Source organism: Malaclemys terrapin, chromosome 11 (genome assembly GCF_027887155.1).
Source record: "Malaclemys terrapin pileata isolate rMalTer1 chromosome 11, rMalTer1.hap1, whole genome shotgun sequence".
Taxonomy (NCBI): Eukaryota; Metazoa; Chordata; order Testudines; family Emydidae; genus Malaclemys; species Malaclemys terrapin.
In genome coordinates this window covers 15,942,620-15,967,716 of record NC_071515.1, presented here as the reverse complement: position 1 = coordinate 15,967,716, position 25,097 = coordinate 15,942,620, and the positions used below count along the sequence as shown (strand labels likewise).

The 25,097-nt window shown below is 41.6% G+C and overlaps 1 protein-coding gene across 2 annotated transcripts; it reads right to left on the bottom strand.

Annotated features, from left to right (window-relative positions):
• Window positions 1-2,562: 2,562 nt before the first annotated feature.
• MYL1 (myosin light chain 1) lies at window positions 2,563-24,287 on the bottom strand. 2 transcript variants are annotated; one of them, XM_054044245.1, is made up of 6 exons: window positions 24,018-24,287; window positions 9,917-9,944; window positions 6,475-6,618; window positions 3,880-4,053; window positions 3,249-3,326; window positions 2,563-2,615 (listed from the first exon to the last, which is right to left on the bottom strand). In XM_054044245.1, the coding sequence occupies exons 1-6, from the start codon at window positions 24,159-24,161 to the stop codon at window positions 2,587-2,589; spliced, it is 597 nt and encodes a 198-aa protein (XP_053900220.1). In that variant the 5' UTR covers window positions 24,162-24,287; the 3' UTR covers window positions 2,563-2,586. The 2 variants fall into 2 exon arrangements, with proteins under 2 accessions (XP_053900220.1, XP_053900221.1); XM_054044246.1 differs by lacking the exons at window positions 9,917-9,944; window positions 24,018-24,287 and adding exons at window positions 10,204-10,228; window positions 11,046-11,232.
• Between the last annotated feature and the right edge of the window lie 810 nt (window positions 24,288-25,097).

Here is a 25,097-nt window from a genome sequence, read left to right as displayed (position 1 = left end):
CACCCCCTGGCTTGAAGTAGTTTTCATTATATACAGGGTTTACAGTTAGGTTCAAGAGCTCTCAGCACCCCCACAATAAAAATTGTTCCAGCACCCCTGCACGTGCTTAACTTTATGTGCACCTCAGTAACACTATTCACATGGGCCAGGATAAGGCCCAAAGTAATTAAAAAAATTAAATCATGATGATAATTCTCCAAAAAAGAGAAGAAAAAATTAGATATTTCCCTGGAGTGTTAGAAACCCAAACACACAAGCATTTAGCTACTACGTGAAAATAAGACAGTAAAATTCTTTTTTCACTTCTCTTTATGGTCTTTATTTTTTTTAAAAGCCCTTAGCGCTAGCAGTTCTCTGGAATGACAGGCCCCCAACCCTGTAGTTATAAATAACTTGCCAGAATTTGTCTAATTCTTTTTTTTCCCCCTTGCCTTTTTAGGGCAAAGTTAAATAAAGAAACTTTGTCTTTTCACTCATCAGATGTGCACAAGTGAGCTGGGCGGCTTCTTCTCTGGTGCATGCAGGAAACCCACTAAATTACCTGTGGACTGAAGTCTCTATGCAAAAATAATTCAGAGATGAATTTGTCCATGTTGGTCTGCATGCTAAGGGTTAAATAGAAGTTCTTTTTGAAGACTTAGCAACCAGGCACCTGTCATTTCTCCATCTGGTTGGCATGTTAAGGATTATTGTCACTCTCCACTTCCCCCTCCTCCCTGTTGCACCTGCTATCACTTGAATTATGGGCATTTCATACATAGTAACTTAATAAGGTTAAGTCAGACTGTAATAGAACAAGCTGACACTCCAATAGGGGATTAAAGCAGCTTTATGAGTGCCCAAGGAAAAGGAGCTACATTTAAGGGAGAGGCATGCCAATAGCGAAGCAGCTTTCGGATTTAACTACTTTAATTGTCAGTGCAGAGTGTGTAGCCATATACTATAAATGATATGAAGTTAATCTGACTGATACATTGCCATGAACAATCCTTGATGTTTTTGATCACTTGTTCTGTTCACCAATTGATCTCTGGTTGGAGGACCACTTCCCTTCCTCTCTAAATGGTATTTCTGGGCCTGCTTGTTGACCTCTCCTCTGTTTGTGAAATTACTGTTCCATTATCCTCCTGTTTCTTCTTGGGTCTTGTTGGACATGTCTAGGAGTGAGACTTGGGTGTATAGGCAGGAGAGGGAGGATGGAAAGGCTGGCGCAACGGCCAGCACCTGTATTGTAGACTAAACTGCTCAAAGATTTATTTGGATGCCACCATTCAAGGCATTCTGACAATAACCATGACTCCTCTTCTCCAAAGAGTGACTTGGTGCTAACACGGGGGAGTGTCTCTCCAATTTCTCCGTCTCCCAACCCCAAGAGAGAACCACTTTGATCCAGATGAAGCAAACCAACCCCCAAAGAGAACTATTTTTCATAACACTTTATTTTATGAAATACAATATACAGAGAAAATAAATTAAGACTTGAGTAGTGTTGTGAATGGGATTTGAACAGCTTGGTAGAAAGGAAAGACTTTATAGCCACAGACTGACCACAGGGATTTATTGTCACATTTTTCAAGGGGATACATTGCTTCATGGCAAACAACATGGAAAGAGAAATAATCGGGCTTGATACCTGTACAATTTATTCCATCTAGCTTGCCTCAAATGTTCGATTTGTGAAGCATGAGTATGATTGAGAGGGAGACACCTACTGATTAAAAAAAGAATTGCTGTGGTGGGAGGCATATAGTACAGTCCTGTGTGGTTTCCATATTGATGGTGCTTGATGGAAGAAGAATTTTACTGACGCAAATCTCAAGTGCATTCTGGTCTTCAGAGTCTAGACTTTTTCTGGTAAGGAGAGAAGGAAGAGTTAGATTCCATGACATCTCTTCTCTTCTAGAAGCAAGACTTACAAACTGACATGCCATGCATTTTATTTTTTAGTTTTGGATCTCAAAGTGTCTTGTTATTTGTGGTAATGTTGAAGATTCATGTACTAACTGCAAATGTTTCTCTCCAATGATGATATAACCATTGGAAAAGTTGTTTTTAAATAACTGTTTCGTTTAGCTTCAGGAGCTATTATCTGTAATTCATACAGGTATTTAAAGTTCACTGCCCTCCCTTTCATGTTAATCGACACGTTTGTTGAAAGAAGAGGTAGGATACAGTAAGCCTCAAGTAGCTGTTTTTATATGTTAAGCTCTTGTATGTCACCGTAAAGATACAGGTCACTACTTAAACCTCAGCAGTTTTAAGTTAAGTGATAAGTTTGATATTTAATCATTTCACAGATTGGGAAGGCTGAGGTTAGGGGACTTGCCCATGGTCATACCACAAGTCAGTAGTAGAGCTGAGACGAACCAGAGAATTCTGACTCCCAGTCCCTTTCTCCTGCCACTGGACAACACTCCCTCCCCTTATTTGTATAGTAGGAGACTGATAGTTATCATCACTTGGGAACCACTATCCATTACTGCTGGCTGCATGCAGATGGAAAGCCACTAAACAAAGCGCTTAAGGGAGAGAAGGTAAAACATGCAAATCAGAGGGACATACCGTATTATATTTTGTGAAATCCATTTAAAGAGACATGATGTGTTTTACAAATGCTGTGGAATAATGCAGATTTGATAGAGAGTTAGTGGGGTTTGGAGTGTTATTTTAAAGGTATTTCACAGATTAAACAGTTTTGAGGAGCGCAAGGCACTAATGCTCCGTTTCTTTTAAGATAAAACGTAGTACTAATCAGATTGAGCTGCTGATAGATTGTAATACAATTATCTTAGTCTTCAATGCTGTGCAAGTCAAACTCCCCTCCCACTACACCGTGACACAGCTGAATAAGTTCCAAATCAAGAGTTGCCTTGAAGCATTGGCTTTGGTTAACTGTACTTGCAGTCAGAACTCTTCCAAAGTAAATAAGAGACTCTGGGCCAAGTTTAGTCTTGGCCCAAACAGAAGCAATTTATGTCGTTGTTGAATTTTAGCCCTTTATTTTCATATCCTGATTTCTGGCTGAGCATGTTGAGTGCAACCGTTTAGCAATCACTGCTAACAAGCTGTCTTTTGGAGTAATCCTTTTCATTGTACCTTGTCTAACTGATGTATCTAGAAGGCTCATTGACTCACTGATTATTGGCTAAAAGGATTTCACCATTAAAAACAATCAGTTATGAAACTTTCTGAAAGAAGTACCAAATGTATAGAAGAAGAGAGTGCTGAAGTTGACTGTTAATACCTACCCTCATAGTTGATGCAGCCATTAGAGTCTTCCTGTCCTTTTAGCAGTTCTTCTACTTCTTCCTCCGTCATCTTCTCCCCTGAAGCACAGACAGAATTGGGTTTGTTTCCACATTCCATAGACTCTCATAAATCATGTTAAACTTGCATCCATGCATCCTCTTTGCTCTCTTGCTCAGTTATCATGAGTTCCTTCTATCCTCAAAAATGTTTTTTGTTTTTGTTGTTTCAGTTGTGGTTCACCTTTCCTTGTAAGGTCTCCATCCACACACTCAAAAAGATTGTACTCACTATCCAATAAGACGTGGAAGCTTCTGCCATTGGCCAAATAATTTTGTCCCTGAAATCTACAGCATTGTCTCATGTCCCCCTTTTTTTTTTTTTTTTTTTTTTTTTTTTAAATCTCTTAGACTGAGCCTAGAAATAGTAAAAATATTTTTGCCTTAGACTCTAGACTGGGTTGTTAATCTTCTGTCCTTTTATGCTACCATTTACTGTAGAATACTCGCTAGTCTCACTTTGTAGTCCTATGCCTGTCTCAGCACTGATTGTAACACCCCTTCCCTCTCTGTCTTGTGCCCTACAAACAATGCTAGCTTTTCTGAGTCCCTCGCTGAAATGAAAATCCCTTACCCAGAGTAGCCAGTACATGACGGAGTTCAGCACCCATGACTGTACCATTGCCCTCCTTGTCAAACACACGCAGACCTTCAACAAAGTCTTCAAAGGTACCCTGTTCCTTGTTGTTGGCAGCTGCCTGCATCATGGGCAGGAATTCTTCAAATGTAATTTTCTTGGCATTCATCTCTGGAAAGAAAGTGTTAGTTATAACACTACTGGAGACAGAGCCGTTCTATAGAATTCTCCTGAATACCCATGCTGGAATAAGAACGGCCCTCCCATCTCAAGCATCCCTTCTTTCTGCATTCCCTCTATCGTCTTTAATCCTGTTTCTTTCCCCCATGCCTTTAACAATCCCACTGCCATATGGATTCTAGTTGTCACTATCATTGAAGTTCCAGTTAAGGTTACAGTCTGGTGTTTGTTAAGACCACTGTTCCACCCTTCTTTTCACGTTTTTAAAGGTATTATTCTTTTGGAGTGGAAGATTTCCAGCCAGTGGTGGATTTTGGCGTGGGCAGGAAGAGTGTTCTGGGAGCAGGGCTGCAGGACACAGTACAGTACTGTGGAGATTCTGGGCAGCGCTGCAATTGATAGGGCAGCTGTAACTTACACAGGCCCCCAGGGTTGTCTAAATTATGCCAGAGGCCTCTCCAGTCCCCAGATCAGCCCAAAACTGGGAGGGCGCAAAGGTGGCTTAAAGCCACTTTATACCCCAACCCTGCCTTGGCCTGTGAGTTCTACGGTGCCCTTCTTAGGGGCACAGCACAGAATCATCTCCTCTGTGCTTAAGTTTCTCAATATGCACAAGGGGAGAAAACACCACTCACTTTTGCAGAATGCTTACATATTAAGTATAATTGAAAGAATGGATTGGTGCTTTTGGTTGGGTTGGTTGATAATTTTTATATTTGTAGCCCAAGGTCTAGTGTGCTTGGAGTGTGGTTACATAGTCAAGGGCCAAATGGAATTAAAAATAGAAAGGGCGCAAAGCAGCAACTGTAATGATTTCCAAATGGTGCTGCGCTAAGCATTTAGACCCCAATCTTGCAAACTGCTCTGCTTCGGCATATCCTCTGGGCCTACAGTGGGGCTTGAGGCAGAGTTGTCAGCACAGAGTTCATTGTGAGATTAGTGTCTCAATCAGGAAATTCCACGAGTAAAGGATGCTCCAGCGACCTTAGTTTTCCCCTCTTCTTCACCTTGAAAATCCTGTGTGTATTATGGTATAAAATGAAAGCTGACATTTAATAAGAGAACAGATTCCATGTATTACATGTGCAATGAGTCCAAATTAGTGTAGCTGGAGTAAGCTAACCTTATTATAACATTATTGCTAGTCATTTTGCATCTAATGTCAAAGGCCCCAATTCTGCAAAGACACAAGCATGTGTCTAACTTTACATTTAGGAGTAGTCCCGTTAATTTCAAGTTAGTCACATACTTAAGTCTCTTCAGGATCAGAGCTAAGATTTGTTTTCTTTTTGTCGATCTGGAAGAGTTCAGTTTGCCCATATTACAGACTCTGCCGGCTTTGCTACCAGAGCTTGTTAATTTCAAAAAGTCTTATGAACATGCAGCTACACAGCACATCTACTTAAGTTTATGCTCAATACGTCATTTTAAATTTCTCACAACATTAGAAAATTAAACCCAATCTCTTTTCAAACCAAGCAGAAGCCCTAGTCCTCAGTGAGGCCCACATCAAGTGGTTTTTAATTAAAGCATAGCTGTAATATAGAGATTTTTGCCCAAACTTTAAAACATGTGGACGCAGGTGAAACATGGCGGATGGCTGTATAGCCAAGAGTTTTGAGCATGTGAATACAGCAGTGTAATAGAAACTGTTCTACTATTTCACTATAAGTCAATATCTTTTATTGCTAAAGTAATTTAAAACCACTCTGAGATTCAATGTAACCTAAATGATACCTTAAGCCAGGCTATTAATAAGCAGAGATGGCCTTTCATATTCACTGCTGCCTTTATCTTTGTGAGGTGAGCAATGCCAACAGAGATGCCTAACAAAAGAAATGTGCCATTTCACTGAGTGCTGGTTAAAATAAGACTTACCATTTCCATGTTTAACTCTACAGGCTATCTCCTCAGCTGGTGTAAGTCAACCACTGAAATCAGCGGGGTTATGCTGGGGATCTAGCCCTATGCCCGTGTGAGGGCCTCCATCTTGGCCGACACACAGGCACTGAATTGGAGAACCACCAAAGCTCAAAGCATGAGGTAAAGCTTGAGGTAAAGCTCTGTAGCTGGCGCTGTAACAGACTCCTGTACTCTTGTGTTCGGACAGAGAGTGGGGCCTGGAACACACACTCACCAGTGGGTTACACCTACTGTAACCTGGTATCCAAATGATCAAAAATGGATTCTCCTCAAAGCCTAAATCCCACCCCACCCCCCTCTGTAAATCTACTCCCTACCTTCCTCCTCAAACAGATCTAGGAAAAATTCAAGTTTTTCTGGTGAAGAGGTTTTTTTACCCAACTAGCAGAATGACAGCTGCCACCCCCAACCATTGTGACCAGTGGCATTTCCTAACTGGGTGGGGATGGCATTTCCTCATTAGGCGCCTACAGACTGTAGGATAGTTACCTTCCTTGCTGGGGTTGCCCAGGATCTTCTTGATCTCACCATTTGTAGGGTTCTGTCCCAGAGCACGGATGATGTCACCAACCTGGCTTAAGACGATCTTGCCTTCACCTGTCCTGTCAAAGAGGAGGAAAGCATCCTTGTAGTCTGCAAGGAGAAAATGAGAGGGTTAGATGAGATGGGTAGCTCAGTATTAACTAGCCAGTATTGACCAAGACATGGGGCCAGATTCTCTGCTAGTGTAACACCACTGAAGTCAATGGAGTTAGGCCGCAGAGACTTTGGTCCATGATCTCAAGCAAAACTTTACATCCTATGACATTTTAGTATCACTATTTTTAACCTTCTGTCCACCCTTCATCTCTTTCCTGGTTCTAATAGTCAACAGTAGTTTTGTAATTGCCCCATGTGGTTACCTTAAGTGCCAAGGAAGATAAGCTGGCTATAAGTGTCTCCATTCATGAACAAGTTTCTTAACATAGCCAATCAGTAGAAGGTAAAAAGTTATTGAATAATCTATTAGATTTTATTTCACCAAAGGGATGAAAACCTTTTGCAAAAGCTCCTTGCAGTACAAGAGCTCTGCCTGCTTTGAAGAACACAGGCTGTGATTCAGCAGTATGGCTGTTAACATGAAATCTGACACATCTGAAATTTACCCCTTGCCTTCTCTCACAATGTTGTATTGCTATGAAATGTCTCTCCACATCTGTCATTTCATATTCTATCGCACCCATCCTGGGTGGGTCATTCCCATATAACAGATACCCAAGGAGTCTTTCTTTCTTTATTTGGCAGCCCTTGTACAGTTTTTCATGACTGAATCAAATCTGCCCCGAGATGACAGATGTCCATTTGTTTTCCAATTGCCAGTTGAGATCTTGGAACACCAACACTTTTTCCGTTAAAAATTAATGTGAAAAATCCTGTTCACAGAATTCTCATCTTCATATTCAACTGCTATGCTCTGCTTTAATAATCTTTATGGTGTACTTTAATAGCATTGTAATAAAGAACTTAGCTAAAGATCCATCTCAATTGTTTTGTCAAGAACGCATCGTCTATGCTATAGATCTACTGTAGTTTAACAGCCAAAAGTTTGACCATCCTGTGTGTTAAGTGCAATGTGGACTAATTGTGTATTTCACTACAGCAGCTTATTCATTTTGAAAACACATTTTGGAGGAAGGCATCAATTGTACTGTGTATGTAGGTGGCTGTCCTTTCTGCCTTGGGACAGACTTAGGTCAATAAGCCAAGTGCCAAATTATGTCTTCATTCATCTTTCTCGGGGACACGTGAAACTGATGTATTTTGGTGCTAGCTCCATATACAGTCTGTCTGGAGGAGTCTTGCCACCCAGTAAAACTGCTGATGCAGTATGTGGTTCTGCTAGACTGTAATATAACACGTCTGGAATTAATCCCCTTACTGTCAGATGTGTTGAGACCTACAACACATTGCTGCTAGCCCTCTCCCCTTACTCCCCTTATACAGCAGGCTATACAATTTGGGCCTTTTAGAGTTGTACAAAACAGCATCTTGCAATCTACAGACTTTATATTGGCTGTTTCTGAGAGGTGGAAGTCAATGGAACTTGACCGATTTATGCCAGCTGATCTGGTCCTTCATCTTGTGTGTTAAAGATATTTATCCAGAGCTAAGTTTAAAACGTGACACTTTTTTTGCCTTTAGCAAGAACACAGAGTGTTCCAAGACCAAATTTTTTCCTCTCTTGATGATTTTTTTTTAAATGTAAAAAGGACTTAATATTCATTGATGCAGCTTCCCAGTTCAGTGAAGAGACCCAATTATAATCACTCACTGAGACTTCCCCTCCTCCCCGCAGTGTTCCTCCATTGAATTCTATGGAGCCAGTCCTGATTTATACTGGTGTAAGCATGTCCAAAATCTGGCCCTGAACAGTGTTCTGCTCAGATGCTGATTCTGTAGCATTTCTGAATAGTTGTAATGGGTAGGGTTAATGTATTCCAAGTGAGTTCTTCTGTTTCTCAAGTCGCCTTTAATTGCTCCATTACTTGGATCAGTCATCACAACTTTGCAACAGCCGGCTCCTTTGAAATAGCAGGATGGAGGCTGGAAAAGCTGCTGCTTTGTTATACACACGCATTCTAGTTGACGCGATTTTTTCCATAACCATTCCCAACCCCTTTGTGAAAGTTCCCTAGTTATAATTAGAGACAAGTCCAAATCAACCCACTTAATGATCAGGAGTGTTTGGAACCAAGGAGCCTAGCTCTGATCTCACGCTGGTGTCACTCAGTTGACTTTGATGGTAAAACCAGAGTTAAGTGAGAGTAACTGAGAGCGGAATCAGACCCTGGAAGTTCAGACTGAGACTTCATGATTTAGGTCAGTCTTTTTAGCTGAAAGCTCTGATGAATTTTCACTTTCTGTGACTTTTGATTTCTAGTTGGTCCTTTGTACCTCTCCTCAAAACAGAAGCTAGTCACAGCAGGGATCAAATTCATTCCGGACTGGGTTTTTGCTGCTGTTAGCCTACATTATATTATGTAACATAACCAAAATGTATCCATTAGGATATTTAAAAAACACCCCTGGATCAGATTTTAGGCTCTTCAAAGGGGAATTTCTAAAACTTCAGGATTTGAGCCTAGGGTGACCAGATGTCCCGATTTTATAGGGACAGTCCCAATTTTGGGGTCTTTTTCTTATATAGGCTCCTATTACCCCACCCCGCCCCGTGTCCCGATTTTTCACACTTGCTGTCTGGTTACCCTATTTGAGCCAGACCTGTTTAGGAAGACTACAGGTTTAATTGAATAATCCTCTACCTTGCTAGCTACTGATATAGAAGCAGGAAATACAGCAGCAAGCATAGGACAGCAATACATCCAGATTATACGCACCAGTATACGTGAGTAATTTGCTAACTATTTCCACGCTTCATAAGTGTATTTACAGCAGTATAGCTCTCTTTCCCCTCCTCCCCCCTCCCCCCCGTATCTCCCAGCCAAGAGTGACAAGCAGGTATTTCATAGGGCTTTTTAATCTTCCATTAATGTAAATAACAATCCCCGTGTAACTGCAGCTAAGTTAATTCAGCTTCGCTTTCCCCCTCTCCTGGTGTCAGCCTAGTTCCTTATGATTAAAAACTGCTTCTCAGCATCCATTTGACACATCAGTGACACACTTTGAAGAAGATGTACCAGGTACAGCTGGCAATATGAGAGGTCCTCTTGGGTCTGTGTACCTGGCAGATTAGGCAGAATGTAAGCATTCAAATAAGTGACCTGGAAATCTAGGGTCAGATCCTTAGCTGGTAGAAGTCAGAATGACTCCTGTGTCATCAGTGGTGCTATACTGATTTATATCAGCTGAAGATCTGGCCTCCTGTCTTCCTTAAGGTTAAACTTTATCAGAATGCATGTGCAGGTATATTATTGGCTGTCTTGTGACTTACCATCCTGCTGCTCCCTGGAGAACTCGATCTGTTGGAAAGAAATCAATCACAAAAATAGCTTTTAAAAAAAGGGGGCGGGGGACCTGTTGGATTTTAAAGCAGCCAACTACCTCCATGAATCATCTTTCAAAGGGGCAGAAAAATGAGTTTGTTTGTCCAATTCTCAGGAGTAGCTTGAATACCAACAGGGCTAGCAATGGAGAAAGTTGTGGTTAGACTAGGGTACATCTAGTATTTGGTAGTCTATTACCTCAGTACTATGGCAGTTAAATTCCTGTTCCACTTACCGGCAACCTGGTCAGCACTGAAGGACTGCAGTTGGGAGGGAAAAAAGAGAGAGAGAAAAAGAGAACTAGTACTGTTGAAAATGCATTGACAGAAGAAAGAAAATAGCACAAGGTAGATGAGAGTTCTAGCATCCCTGTCCTGCTGAATTTAATTAGGCCATGACAAGTCATATTAGCAAGTGTCTGCTTGGTTTTTTTTTTTTTTTTTTAAAGCATCATAAGACTATTTAAAGATTCTGTTGAAATGTATATCTAGGGCAAAACCAGGGCTGCAGCTTAAGCAATGAATCAAGTGTCTCTTAACAAACAGAGAAGTTGTTAATGTACTTCCAGGCCATTTATCATTTTACTACAGACACACAACATTAAGATCATTTGACGTATCATTGCTTAACCAGCAGCTCAACATTAGGATAACAAATAAACCTATACATTAAAGCCTCTTTGTTTTTAAATTAGTTGTTTATCAGCACTTTGTTCCTAAGGTAATAATTTATTATATGGTTCCTTTGCAACCACATCAGAGTGCATCATATACAAAAAAATTAGCATAGAATACTGCAATAGTATCTATTCAGTGTAAAGTTATAGGAACTACACTGTTACCATTAACTAGTGTAAGAGACGAGACCAACTGGACAGCCTAGCAAAATCCATTAAGCCTCATTTTTCCCCCAAGGCCAAAATAAAACTTTAGAGGTTCCTGCTTGCTTGGCTCCCTGCCTCAAACTAAACACTTTTCCAGGCCTTCTTTCCTCCTATGACTAACCCAAACTAGAAGCTAGATACACCGATTAAAATGATTGGCTCACTATTAAGAATTATCTTTCCTGTGGACCCACCATGATTGAGATGGTTGGAAAAGAAGAAGAGCAGACGGGCTGGAGGAATTGGCCGAGGGCTTCTTGAGTCCCTGAGAGAGTGGTCCTTCCTCCCTCCCTCCCTTTTCTTCTTCTTATATATGTGAAGGGTGTGACATCACAACCAGCTCGAGTGTCAGAATGAAGCGGCCACTCCCCTTGTAGAGTTCTTTAGCTTTCTTAGGGCAAAGGGATAGATCCATTTCTTGACAGACATTTTACTGAGGCTATTTTTAGGTGGCAAAAAGGGGCAGGGAGTGACAAGATTCAGTGAGGTTTGACTCTTGTCAGCACTTTCTAGAGCTGTAATGTAAAGAAGGAATATTCCTTCTCAACCTACTTGGGGCTCCTCTTTCTGAGGCGCTCCTATTTGTTTCACAGGCTATAAAGTCAGCCACAGAGAGGGAGGAGCTCTGTGTTTGTCCATCTGGCTGGTTTTACATTTTCATGTACGGATTCTTGACCTCCCAGGAAGCTGTGGGTACTTGAACTGGCTGAGGTTTTCCAGCCAGCAGACTTGGTGCCTGTTCCAAAGCCCATTGAAATCAATAGAAAGACTCCTATTGACTTGAACTGGCTTTGGATCAGGCCTTTCTTATGCCAGCGTGGTGCTGCAGGTGGCCATTATGATGTGAAAAGAGGACTGGTCTGTAGGACTATTATTGATTTAGTTCTGACTTTGACAATGTAAATGTTGATTCTGAATGGCTAGCTGATCCACCCCGTCTTCCCTTGAAAGGTTGACTTGACCTACTGAGCCCAGTATCTCGATAAACATTTTTAATGGAAAAACGATCAGAATGTTTGGACCTTCTCTATTGCTGAGGCTGTAATTGAAGTTAATTGTTTGCATGCCAATGGGTAATTCGTTTTTAAGGCACTACAGATTTCCCAGTCTCTGCTTCTGTTGAGGTCTGTATTCTACAGCAGTGCTTCTCAAAGCCGATCCGCCACTTGTTCAGGGAAAGCCCCTGGCGGTCCGGGTCGGTTTGTTTACCTGCCGCATCCGCAGATTCGGCCGATCACGGCTTCCACTGGCCACGGTTCACCGTCCCAGGCCAATGGGGGCTGCGGGATGCGGCGCGGGCCGAGGGATGTGCTGGCCGCCCTTCCCGCAGCCCCCATTGGCCTGGGATGGTGAACCGTGGCCAGTAGGAGCCACAATCGGTTGAACTTGCGGACGCGGCAGGTAAACAAACCGGCCCGGCCTGCCAGGGGCTTTCCCTGAACAAGTGGTGGCCCGACTTTGAGAAGCACTGTTCTACAGGACTTCTTCTTTATGCACGAGTGAAGCCAGGTTGGGGCTTGCATGGCTGCACTAACTCCTTCCTAATGACATTACAGGATGTGATGGATGTATATAGTATGTTGCCTGACCCACTAATGTGGAGGGAATGGGAAGACTAGATGGTTCATTTTTCTCTGGCTCGTTGTATCTGTTGGCCATGAAGAAAACATTAAGGGATTATGTAACCCTAAACCCCGAAAATGATATTTCCCGACTGATAGTTTTATTTCAAAGCTAGATAAAGGTGACATCAGGCCGAAGGTTCCCCCAATGTCTTCGGTTGTGTGTGGAAAATGATGCTTGAGAGTGTGAGGAAAGAAAAGACAAGGGGGAAAAATCAACCTGATGAGATTCCACCCACCCACAGCAGCAATGATGGGTTGGAGTCTCCCCCACTGAGTGGGGGCAGGAATCCCTCCATCTATTAGGAGGAACACCAGAAAGCAAATTGTATAGTTCCCTTGTGGGGAAAGGGGAGAGGGTCTTCTGCTGATGGGAGTGAGGGGAGCTCGGGAAGGTTTTGTTGTATGCAGGGGGAATTAACACACTTTTTCCAGTGATGGGGATGAGGGTCTGAGTAAGATTTTTGGAAACTAGTGGAGTGCTTGTTAATGGTGGGATGGAGAATGGACAGGAGAGGAGAGGACCTCATGGCAGGCTAGCCAGTGGCGCAGTCCTAGATGTGTACTGGGGAGGGGTGGTAAGTGGCACCGGTCTAGTCACCCTTGTGACTGTCTCCATAACCAGAGGGAAGACTAGCCTATACCTCCAAACTGAAAGTTTGAGGTGCCCTAAAAAGACAGGGAAATTTAGCTCTGAAGCTCTCCCTTCACCTCATGGGAGGTCCTGTGAGTAAAGTTATGGGACAAATGGGACCTGATGATCTAAATTCAAATCCTGGCTCTCACTCTAACCTGCTGTATGGCGCTGAGCAGGTCCATTGAGCTTTCTGTGCCGCTGCTTCTCCACCTATAAAATGTGGTAAAGGTATTTGCCTTTTTTCACCAGGGAGTTAATTAGTTACATTAATGATGAGTGTGACTTTGTGTCTGAAAAGTTTCCTGAACATGAGAAGTGCTACACACATACTCAGTTACTATGAATTATTATGGTATATTATTTATTTATTTTATATCAGTGGGGTCGGGGGGCAGAGACATACTCATGATAGATAGTAGTAGTGTTTGGATTGTGGGGAACTCATTTGCATGATCTTCCCATGGCCAATCAGCTCTGTGAATCCTAAGTGTGGAGGTTGGATTGCCCTTGTACACTGGGCGGATGCTCTTGTTTAGCTTAGCACAGTTTTCTGATGCACTGAGATGCTGTCAGATCCCCAGCGGATGTAAACTGGCGTATCTCTGAGGTGGAGCTACACTGATTCACACCGGCTGAGGATATGGGAGAAGAAGCGAGAAAGCTGTGAACAGAGCTTAGCTGTAGATTCTGATTAGTTAATGCGGATGGGGCAGGGTGGGGAAGAATGGGAACTTTTAAAAGATTATTACAACCCCTAAATATTACTCAGCGGGTTACCTCAGCTACTCTCAATGCAGTGTGTTGCCACGTATGGCATGTAAATTTCAGTTCCAATCTTAGCCCTTCACTCCCTAGCAGAGTTGGCTGGAAAATGTTCCACTGAAAAGATTTTTGCCCTGGGAAAACATGGAGTGTTTTTTCAGTGAAAATATTAATTAAAACATTATTGCTTTTTCTGACCTGACCTACAGCTGGCTTAAAAAACTCCACCCTAAAATATTTTTGATGAAAACTAAAATAGTTTTGGACATAAATTTTCGTATTACATTTTATTTTCAATCCATTCTACTTCCAGAGGCTGGGAGTTATGTGGAGAGGAGATGGATGCACATGGAACCATTGATCCTGCAATCAGATCAATGGAGGCATAAGGGTGGCATCTTACGGAACTGACTACCAGATTGGCTTTGATGGGCTCTGAAGGATGCTGCTGAATGGCATGGGTTGATATGTGTGTGGAATAGGGCCCGATCCAAAGCCCCTTCAAGTCAATGAACAGACTCTCACTGACTTCAATAGGCTTTGGCTCAGAAGGGGAAATATTGGTATGCCAGAGACGTTCCCCATATTGTTACAGATTCTAGATTAAAATGAACTAAGGAATATTTTTGATTTAGAGACAGATTCTGATATCTTCACTTATAGTGAGTATTGCCTTATGCTAGGGTCAGTTCACCTGACTTTTTAATTGGACTGCTCCAGGAGTAAGATGCTACTCTGTGTGGGGAAGGGCAATGGAATATGGCCTTTAGCGTGAAAATACTGCAAGAACATATTAAAACAAATTAAACATTCATTTTTTTAGTTTATTTCTCTTCAATTAACATGCTCTGTGGTCCTGTTTCTAATTCTGTAGTGATGCTTGGTAAGGTTTGCAAAATGTTCTCTGGCTTTTGATAGGTCAGAACTTTCATGAATGACTCTTTCTGTATTGTCAGACTATGCGATGACCACAGGAGCCATGGGAAGATACTCAAATTGCAGGGAAATTCAGAAAACAACAACAAAAATAATGAATGGCTGGAGGGACTGCAATGTATGGAAAGATCAAAGGAACTGAATTGTGGTCAGTTTACTCAAAATATTAATAAGTGAATAGATCACTGTCTAGATATAGATGAAGGATTTTAACACCAAAAAAGGGAAGGACACTGTATAGGTCAGGGGTTCTCAACCTGAGGTTTGTGATCGCCCACTCCAATGTGGGATCCTGACTAGATCCCATATTGAGAGAGTGGGAGTGCAAAGGGGGATGCAGCGTAGAAAAGGTTAGGAACCACCTGCGCAGTGTTCCAAAGAGGAGGTGGGGGTGGGGGTTTTACAGTGCATGAAAAAGAGCAAAGGAAAGTCCTAACACTGAGGTCCGTTCGATTGGGAAATACCCTCCCCAAGGCACAATGGGAGCCCAGCCACTTAAATAATTTTAAATCCAGATTGGACAAAGTGCTGTAGGAACAAACCTGAACTGGCCAAGGGGGGTGGAGAGATAAGCTACACCAATGCAATAGGCCATTTTCATCTCTAATGTCTGTGATATTCTCTACAGGCACAATGGCCACTAATAGCATATTTGCAGGGTTTGCTTTTTTCTGACTTCCTAAGAATAAAAAATAACTATTGGCATGAAAGCAGGGAACCCAATGCCCCGTGGCTGCTACCGTGCAAAGCCATTTACACTAGTGCAGAGTGAGGGAGAAACTCTACCATTTTTGATCTGGAAGCACCTGCTTTACTTTGCACAGGGATAAATGCCTGCACAAGGTGAAAAGTCCTGGGGGATGAGGCTAAGATCTTTGTATGTGGAGAGTTCATCTACTCCTCCTGTGTTTCCCCCATTTTTGGGGGCAGGATCCATCTCTTTGTTATATTGATGTACGGTGCCTAGCACAAAGGAACCCTGATTGAGGCCACTAGAAATTATGGGCTGGTCTACACTGGAGACACTGCCACTGCAGTGCTGTAGCACTTTAGTGTAGACACTATCTGCCCTCACAGGAGGGGTTTTCCCGATGGCATAGATAATCCATCTCCCTAAGAGGCGATACCTAGGTCAATGGAAGAATTCTTCTGTCAGTTTAGCGCTGTCTACATGGGGAATTTGGTCAGCTTAACTATGCTGCTCAAAGGTGTGGATTTCACACCTCTGAAATCTAATTTTCTAGTATAGACCAGTGACATTGGTTTTCCACGAGCATGATTTCATTGATTCCAGGAGTGTTAAGGTGTGGAGAAACAAACTCATAAAACTCGGAGACATTGAAATCACTAGAACAGGATTTGATAGGCGGCCCATCATTTTAGTTTAAAATGCCATGTGTCTGGCAATGGCCTACCATATACTGGATGTCTCAGAGGAAGTTCTAAAGCCCTCAGAATATATTAATTGTTCAACACCATATATTGGGGGGGCGGAGGGAATTTCACTGGACATCAGCTGGCAATCTGCTAATGCCCTGTAGCATGATAACCAATCACCAATAAAGTTTGACACTAACTGGTGTATCTGCAAATACTATCCCCTCCACTGCACTTAATTGTCAGATACACAGAAGATTACAAGCCTTACTAAACCCACAGTAGCCTCACTAAAGAGCAAGGCTCTGATTCTCCTCGCAGTTACCCTGGATTCAAACTGGCATAACTCTGTTGACTTCAGTGGAGTTCACCAGTTCAAGGGAGAGCAGAATTAGCCCCAATGGATTTAGCTCTTTGTCTTTTATTTGGGGAATAAACATCAGGAGCAGATTAATGCCCAGAGAACAAAGGTTCTGGTTTTATAACAAGTCCCTGGTAATACAATAAAAGAAGGAAATAAAAATGAATGCATCTGATTATATCATCAGGATTGCCTCTATAAATATAAAAGGTCAGATGCATCCTTAAATCTAATGGACTTAAGTACAGATGAATTTATTTTTTAAAGTCTTTTCATGTTAAGTCAGTAATACATTACAATACTGACACGGCTACAACAACACTGCATATTATAATACTTGGCAGTTATGGAGCAACTTTTGGATGAAGCTAACTGATTAATTCATTTGCAGTCCTAAAATGCCTGCAAGCGAAATGTGGTACAGCTGCAGTGTTGATGGTATCATTTTGCATAGATTCCATTAGCTTTCCGGAGGGAAGTAGCATTCATTTGGGCTAATTTGTAAAAGTGTCCCTTTTCTAATTGCATTTGGCACTGCATGAAAATCTAGAGGATGTGAGTAGGAAATTCAATGCTGTTGACATCTAGTGATAGTCTCAAATGGATTAGTTGTTTTAATATGCCTCCCAGTGATCATGTTAGTATATTAACGTTACTTGAGCTATTGCTGCTTGACATTAAAGTACTATGTAATAGAGCTGGTCGGGAATTTGTTGACAAAAAAAAATTGTGTCAGAAAATTCTGATTTGTTGAAACCGAAACTTCTTATGGGGAAGGTTCACGTTTGATATATTTCTTAACTTGTAAAAATTTTGAAAAAATAGCTGAAATGTTTTGTTTTGACATTTTCAAAATGAAAAATTCCAACTTTCCCATTCAAAATGGCTTTGTAATTCAAAATGTAAGCTGATGCTAATATAATTTTTTAAGTCAAATTTGAAACAAAACTTTTTTTATTTTTTTCGTGGATTTTCAGTTTGTGAAAACTTTTGAGATTTTTTTTTTGTCCCCATTTGGGATGTGAAAATCTTTAAAATCTTCACTTCCCCCAGCAGCTGTCCTGTATAATAAGCCAGATAATTGAACGTTGCTATTTGGTAACTAGCGTAAGATCCAAATATAACATCAGGGAAGTTGAGGGAGAATTTCTAGCTGTGGCTATTTCATATCTCCTTACAGATTACTTGTTTCTTTACGACTCATGGGCTAAATAAGTAACCTTCCTTCAACTAGCTTATGTGCGCTCAGCTCATTCTTTTTGCTTCTCTCACAAAGGGTGTTACAGTAATATTCCAGTGAGTGGAGCTGTTTCAAACTACTGATTTGCTTTAATTGCTATTATCAGCAAAACAGGCTATTTTGAGTTTTGGACAATTTAGCCCTTTGTGTAATTTGCCTTAATTTCCATTATTCCTGGCAAAAAAATGTGATAGATGTCTTCAGAAGTTCACAATTGGTACTGTTCTCTTGTTTTAAACACCACTGAAGTATGCAAATTGTGCGTCATGGCACAAACTACTTTTCAAACAGTTTTTCAGGTTAGCAAACATGGGAATGAGAGATTTGCTACAAGTAAAGCTAGGTTTCACCTACCAGAGGCTTCTTGCACAGATGAAATCATGAAAAATCTGAGTTGAACTCGGCCCCCCTCCTAATAGTATTGTCAGATAAACTTTTGTTTGGGCAAAACTAGGTAGTCTTCAACACGCTGGGCCGGCGCTTCCATTTAGGAGACTAGGCGGTTGCCTGGGGCGGCAATTCTGCGGCGGGGGGTCCTTCCGCGCTCCGGGACCCGCTGCCGAAGTGCCCCGAAGACCAGGAGCGCAGAAGGACCCCCGCCTAGGGCAGCAAAAACCCTGGCGCCGCTCCTGTCAACACGTCACCAGCAGTAAACTTTGTTTTTCACATGACAGGATTTCAGAATCTATTTGATTCTGATGTCCAGGTTATCCTCTGCATTAAGGCCGCTTTGTGCAGTGCTACTAGTACAAACCAGACTTAAAGCTGGCATAGAGAATCCTCTGCGCGTATAAAGTAGTTATAACCTGGTGTGGGAAAGGGCATGGCTGAGTCTTCCCTGCCCCACAGTGGTCCCTATATGCTGCAGCATCCCCGTGGTCAGACTTATACCAGGGGACTGGCTTGGTGTGGAGCTAGCATAGGATTGGGGAGTTCAAAAGTGGCTTAGTCACCTTTGAACATCCGCCCCCACTCCTCCCATCCCAGCAAGTAGCACTAGGCACTAATGGCTTGATCCGATATACAATTGAGTCAGTGGCAGTTTTTTTCATAGACTTCAGTGGGCATTGGATCAGGTCTTTGCTGAGGACTTGGACAAAGAGTGCAGAATCTACTACACCTCTACCCCGATATAATGCAACCTGATATAAGGGGGTAAAGCAGTGCCTCCGGGGCGGGTGGGGCTGCGCACTCCGGTAGATCAAAGCAAGTTCGATATAACACGGTTTCATCTATAACGCGGGTAAGATTTTTTGGGTCCTGAGGACAGCGTTATATCAGGGTAGAGGTGTAGTTGCAAAGGAAATCCTGCACTGCTATTAAGATTTCAGTTCCTTAATCTGCAGCACCAAAGGCAGTGAGTCTGCAGTGTACACTCTCTCACTCAACTGGCATTTGCAATCACATTAACCACGTAGTGGTTGATGTACTGACGTTCTCCATCCTAGATGCTTTCTGTCAATGCATTTAGCAGTTACCTCTCTTGTTATACCCCTGGCAATGTCCATTCAGAGACGACCTGCTTGAGTAGTGAATGCAACAAGAGATAAAGAAAATTTGAGAAGCACTTTATACCATCTTAAGCGTCATCTATATAAATAAATTCACAGTTCACATCCATGCAACAGGTTTTCTCATGCGTCATGCAGTAACCAGTTACCTAGGATGAGTTGTTGTTTTTTTAAAATTGAAGATGTGCAGTATAATAATGCTCACCAGGCTGGGGTTTCAGTCCTGATAATGTCATGTTTGGGAAGCCATATTTCCAAAACAGAGGTCATTTATAATGCTATAACAGCAGAGAGCCTGATTTTCCATTCAGACAGTGGAGATCCTGGGACTGGTTCTCAGTTGCCTTGAACCTTATGTAAGGAGTGCTTGTATAATACTACCAGAGAATGGTAGCATTTTATGCTCACTCTGCACAAATGGAAATGTTTACATCGGGTGCAAGAAAATGGAGAATCAAGCCCACGGTCTCCAGCATCTGGATACAAAAAATATTGAAGTTGGGAGCTATGCTGGTTTGCACCAGCTCAGCATCTGGCTCACTGATTGCTGAGACACTCTTGGAGGGGCATTTACAATTACCATTAAGTCAGAACACTAAGGCAGGTGAAGGTGAGGCTGCACAAATAGAACTCCCCCTACCTGCAAAGAGGGCCAAAATCTGTCCTGGGTAGGAGCGGGTTGCTGAGTTGGGCACAGTGGGTTTATCAAACAGCATGTTGGCAATTCTGCATTTTCCTGAGGACTAGCTACAATATGTGCAGTTTTTCCATTTTTTTGCAGTGTAATAATATACAAGACAAGAATTTGATTTTATCTGGCACCTGTTATACTTTAGATACTAGAAAGGCATTTTGAGCTAAGTTAAGTACCACTACTGCAAAGACTGTAATACCATGCCAGTGAGTGTACACATAAGCAAAGCATAATGTTATGCCGCACATCTTAAACCACGATTCAAGCCTTGTTTTCATTGGAATGGCTAGGACAGAAAGTATTTGATATAGCAGAAGCCTACTCTTTGTATTTAAGCAGTCTGGTTGGTTGTATTTGTTTTAAGGCATATATTCTCCTCTTAAGAGAGAGAGCATGAGTCAGCTAGAGTACCTCTACTCACCCAGGCCCAGATCCACAAAAGTATTTAAGCTTCTATTTCCACTGCAATAACTGAATATTGAATATCTGTCCTCGCATCCATGACTGCAAAGTTACTGGTATTCTTATGGAATTGACAAAACGCAGGGCCGCCCGGGGGAGGAAGGGGGGCAAGTGGGTCAATTTGTCCCAGGCCCCAGACCCTGCAGGGGCCCCCACAAGAATATAGTATTCTATAGTATTGCAACTTTTTTTTATGGAAGGGGCCCCCGAAATTGCTTTGACCCAGGCCCCCTGAATCCTCTGGGCCGCCCTGATGTCAAAACGGGACATTCTTTTCCTTAATCACTACTGGTTCCTTTTGTGCACACTCTTGTAATTCTCATATGCATGCATCATCACTCAGTATTTCTGCCTTCGCGTATACATTCATATTATGTTTGCTGTATCAACCTGTACACCTGAAAATAAAATCATAAGTGCGGTAATAATAAAAAACTAATAAAACTCCATCATTGAAAGGTTTTGGGAAACTGGGCTCCTGAATATTTGTTGTTCTCTGCATGGGGACAAATAGAACCTCCGACATCTGAGCTGGAACAAAGTATGTCCTCATCTTCCGAACCCTACTTCCCCATTTTTTCCCAATCTTTCTCCCCTCGGTCATCATACGCTAACCTGCTATCAGTCAAGAATAGGGCAGAGTTTAAGGAATATTCCCATCTTAGACCAGCATCAGTGCTAATCAATTTTGTAGTCGATAGGTGGTGCTAGAAAGCAGTAAATTTGGCACCAGCCCCAGACAGCTCAAATGAGCTGCTACATATTTGCCTTTAACTGAGTTAATGTAAGATGAAAGGACTGCTGAGGTTAAGGAATGGGGTGAAATGTGTGCCAAGATTTTCAAAAGGGATTTTGGGGTGCTTTAATTTTTAGGTGTCCAGTTTAGGACATCTTAAAGGGGGCTGGTTCTTAGAGGGTGGGTGCTCAGCACTTTCTGAAAGCCAAACCACTTTGAGGTTTCAGATAAGGTGCCCCAAAGTCACTAGTCAGATTTTGAAAATCTTGTCCCGAGTCATTTTAAAGTAATACTTACTATACCTGATGCATTTTTAAAGCAATAAACATCTGCCAGCTTCTGCTTCTTGGCCGTATCTCCTGATTTGGGGCTTAGTTTTACAATAAAGTAGGAAGCTCAGGTTTTTCATAAGCTCTTGTTAAGAGTCTAGGTGGGAATTCTTAATTATAGAAGTATTCTTTTAGCTAAGCAGCTTGAAGGACAAGGGTGCCACACTTTTCCTGACATTTCCCCTGTTGAACTAGAAGGAGGCAGTATGTTCTTGTGATTAAGGCACTAGACTGACTCAAAGGACCTGTTTTTAATTCCTGTCTCTGCTACAAACTTCTTGTCACCCTGGGCAAGTCAAGCTCTCTATGCCTCAGTTATAGGGAAATATTTCCCTGCCTCTGTGAGGTTGTTGAGAAGTTAAATACACTAATGACTGAGAAGTACTTTGGTGATAGGAGTCATAAGTACTTAGCTAGAGGGGAAGAAAAAGAGGGAGACACTTGTAGGAGTGGAGCCTATTGGTCAGAGCACAGAACTGGGGCATAGAAATGCATTAGATCCATTCCCATTTCTGTCACATATTCATTCAGTGGCTTTATGAAAGTCACCTAACATCTTTGACTCAGTTTCCACATTTGTAAAATGGGAATAATAATACATACATACCTCATACATGCTGCCTTATTAGTATTTTTATTTTAAAAAGGAGGAGAGTCTTTTTATAAGCAGTCAGGATTGTTTTATTAAGGAGGAAAGATAGAATTCTTTTATTCTAAAACATAACAAGGCCGAGTACGAATGAGCCATACTATGTTACCAATACCAGTCAGACAAAATGCAGAGCCGTTGCTTCATTACCAATAACTATTTATCTCCAGTATTAATACAGAACTGTATGAGCAAAGAACGGGATCATGCTGAACTGCTGTGGTGCCTGAGAGTGCAGCTTCCATTTTTTATATGGCAATACACTATTGTCCATTTATGCAGATAGTTTAGCTAAGATCACTGGGGTTGAAAATTCTATTTTCTCCTAATGAACTGGACACATGCAGCCATCAAACCAACTTAAATAATTTAGCAGAAAATCCATCCCATGTTCCTCCTCATAACTGAATGTTTGTAAAGTGAAAGGTTTAATCTAGTTTTAGAAAATATTGCCAAAGAGGGTGGGGCTGTATTCTCATCCTCTATTATGACCATTTTGAATATTTTAAAATGGCTTGCAATTTTTGTTTCATTGATCAACTCAGACTCCATATTTTGAGGAATGTAGTAGGTGTGTATTATTTTATCCTGTATGGAACTTTTTTATTACTTAATATTGACTTAACATTTAAGGTCAGGCTGTGAAAATTAAAACTTAAACGATTTCAATAAACAAATAGATCATCACATTGAAAGTGTCTGAATAGTCAAGTGCCAGGGAAACACCAAGCTGTATGTGTTGAGTTAACCTAAACAGAATTCATTATGGGCTTTTGTGGCTAAAATGAGAAGGGTTCTCAGAATTGTTTCTGTATCTCCTACACTTCAGTTCTCCATATTAGGCAGGATTTCTTATGTAGAGTTTCCCAAATTGGTAATCTGACAAGAAGCTTCCCAGGTAGGTGGGGAATGACTATTTATAATGTTGCTCAGAGATACAGGTTGATCTATCTCCTTCCTCTTCTCCATCTCCCCTTTCCCAAATACAGAATTCCTCCTTGCAGCCAGTTCTCTTCAGAGTGTCGCGTAAAAAATCAACAACATTCAACTTATCTTAATATTAGCATGCAAAAGCCAAAGAAAACATGAATTCAGATTAATCTGCAATCTTAGAAAAAGCTCTGAAAGGCTTTTCTTGTTTGTTAGTTTCACTTTGCAGCAACTAGCAAATTCTGAACAAAAACATGTAGATGAGAAATATAGTCACTGAAACATTTCCCTTAAAGGTTTTTCACCTCATGATCTCATTTTACTATAGTATCACTGTTTGTAATAGCAAAGCTAAAAGGAAATTGATGGAATTGCCAAAGTTGGAGGATAAGCAAAGCAGCTGTCAAATAAATGCACCCAGGACTAAACAGACAACAGCTGCTTCCAAAAATTTGGAAAGGAGTTCAGAGTGAAAGTTGCAAAGTAATGAGTCACTTTGAAATGGCGGGAATGAAGGAGTGGAGTTTCTAGTCTTACTAATTTAGTTTTCATGCATCTAATTGTGTGTGTGTCTTTTTCCATTAAAAATTCCTTACATGCAGCTCCACTGAATAGACAATGACTCAGGGCCAGGCTGATGTTGTTAAGATAACAGCTATACTGGTCACTTGGTTACATTTTTTTTTGAGCTTGCCAGGCTTTGCTTTTGCATTAAAATGTGTGCCATGCCTTAGATATCTCCAGCAATGTAAATAAATAAAAAGTCCAGACAAACCAGAAAATCCATTCAGGTTACTCATTCATTTCACTGCTGTCTCACACCCACAAACAAATGCAAATGTTTACTGCAGGGATCTGCTAAATTTTCCAGCTTGTGTTCTGGGAGCTCTTTCAGTGACCACACAAGTTCAACCATTTACCTTGATACTCTTCAGATCAATTACTGGTTCTTTGGGTTTAGTTGGTTCTGGGGCAGGCGCTGGGGCAGGAGCTGGTGCCGGTGCTGGTGCTGATGCTGGTGCTGATGCTGGTGCAGCTTTCTTAACGTCCTTCTTTGGTGCCATTTTGTTTGTTTAAAAAGTAAAGGACCCCAAAAAACCCTTCAAAGTGATTCCTGGGTAAGGAGCAGTGGTCAAGATGATCTACAGCCCAGAGCCTTAGAGGAGGACCCAATGTGTAAAACACTAAAAGGTCATATATATATTTCACTTAGTGCCTAATACAATCTCGACACATGCAGCTGGATTGGACAGTTTGCTAGTAAGGGGGATGTCATTCTCACTCAGACTATAAATGGAATATAAAGGGTCAGGGCTACGTCAGATCAGGGGACTTCAGTGGCCTTTTTTTTAAAGCCTCCCCTGCATTTTTTTTTTAATACATGAAAAGGAGAGAGAAATATGACAAAGACATGTTGACATTCAAATACAGATTGACTTGTACTCTTTCTTGGTAGAATTTCCGTTCTGCTGAAGTAATAAATCTCCCCCTTCCCCCCATCCCCCCATGCCTGTGTGTCACTATGAGAGGATTGTGTTTCAAGCTGGAATTTTTAATTTAAGGGTTGGGAAGATCACCAATTTCCATCCTCCTTGACCTCCTTCCTGCAGCCCCCTTTACTCCTCCTCCGCTTCCTTCTTCTGCCAGAAAGTGCTGATCAAGGGAAGACTTGGCGGGTGTTTAAAAATAAAGCAGACGTATATGGAAAACCCCTCACGCTTTCAGCCACCCTCTCTCCCCAGAGAGAACAGCCCCTAGGAGCTCTCCTGCTGCTCTGCCCCTTCCTCCTTATCCTAAAAAGCTATGATAAAGTTGTGTCTAAAATTCAAAATCACTTCCTTTAATCCAATGTCATGTTTTAGCTGATGGACTGAGCCTCAGATAAAATGAAGATTCTCTGCATGATATGTTTTCCCATGCTGATGCTTCTCCTCCCCTATTTATAATCACAAACTATTACTCAAAGGAAGCATTTGTATTTTCTCTTCTAATTTAACTGC

Coding starts and splice junctions, on each gene's coding strand:
- MYL1 (XM_054044245.1), bottom strand. CDS start 24,161: ATGGCACCAAAGAAGGACGTTAAGAAAGCTGCACCAGCATCAGCACCA. Junction 6,619..9,916: donor CTCCAGGGAGCAGCAGGATG/GTAAGTCACAAG, acceptor TTCTCCTTGCAG/ACTACAAGGATGCTTTCCTC. Junction 3,327..3,879: donor TCATGTACTGGCTACTCTGG/GTAAGGGATTTT, acceptor TCTGTGCTTCAG/GGGAGAAGATGACGGAGGAA.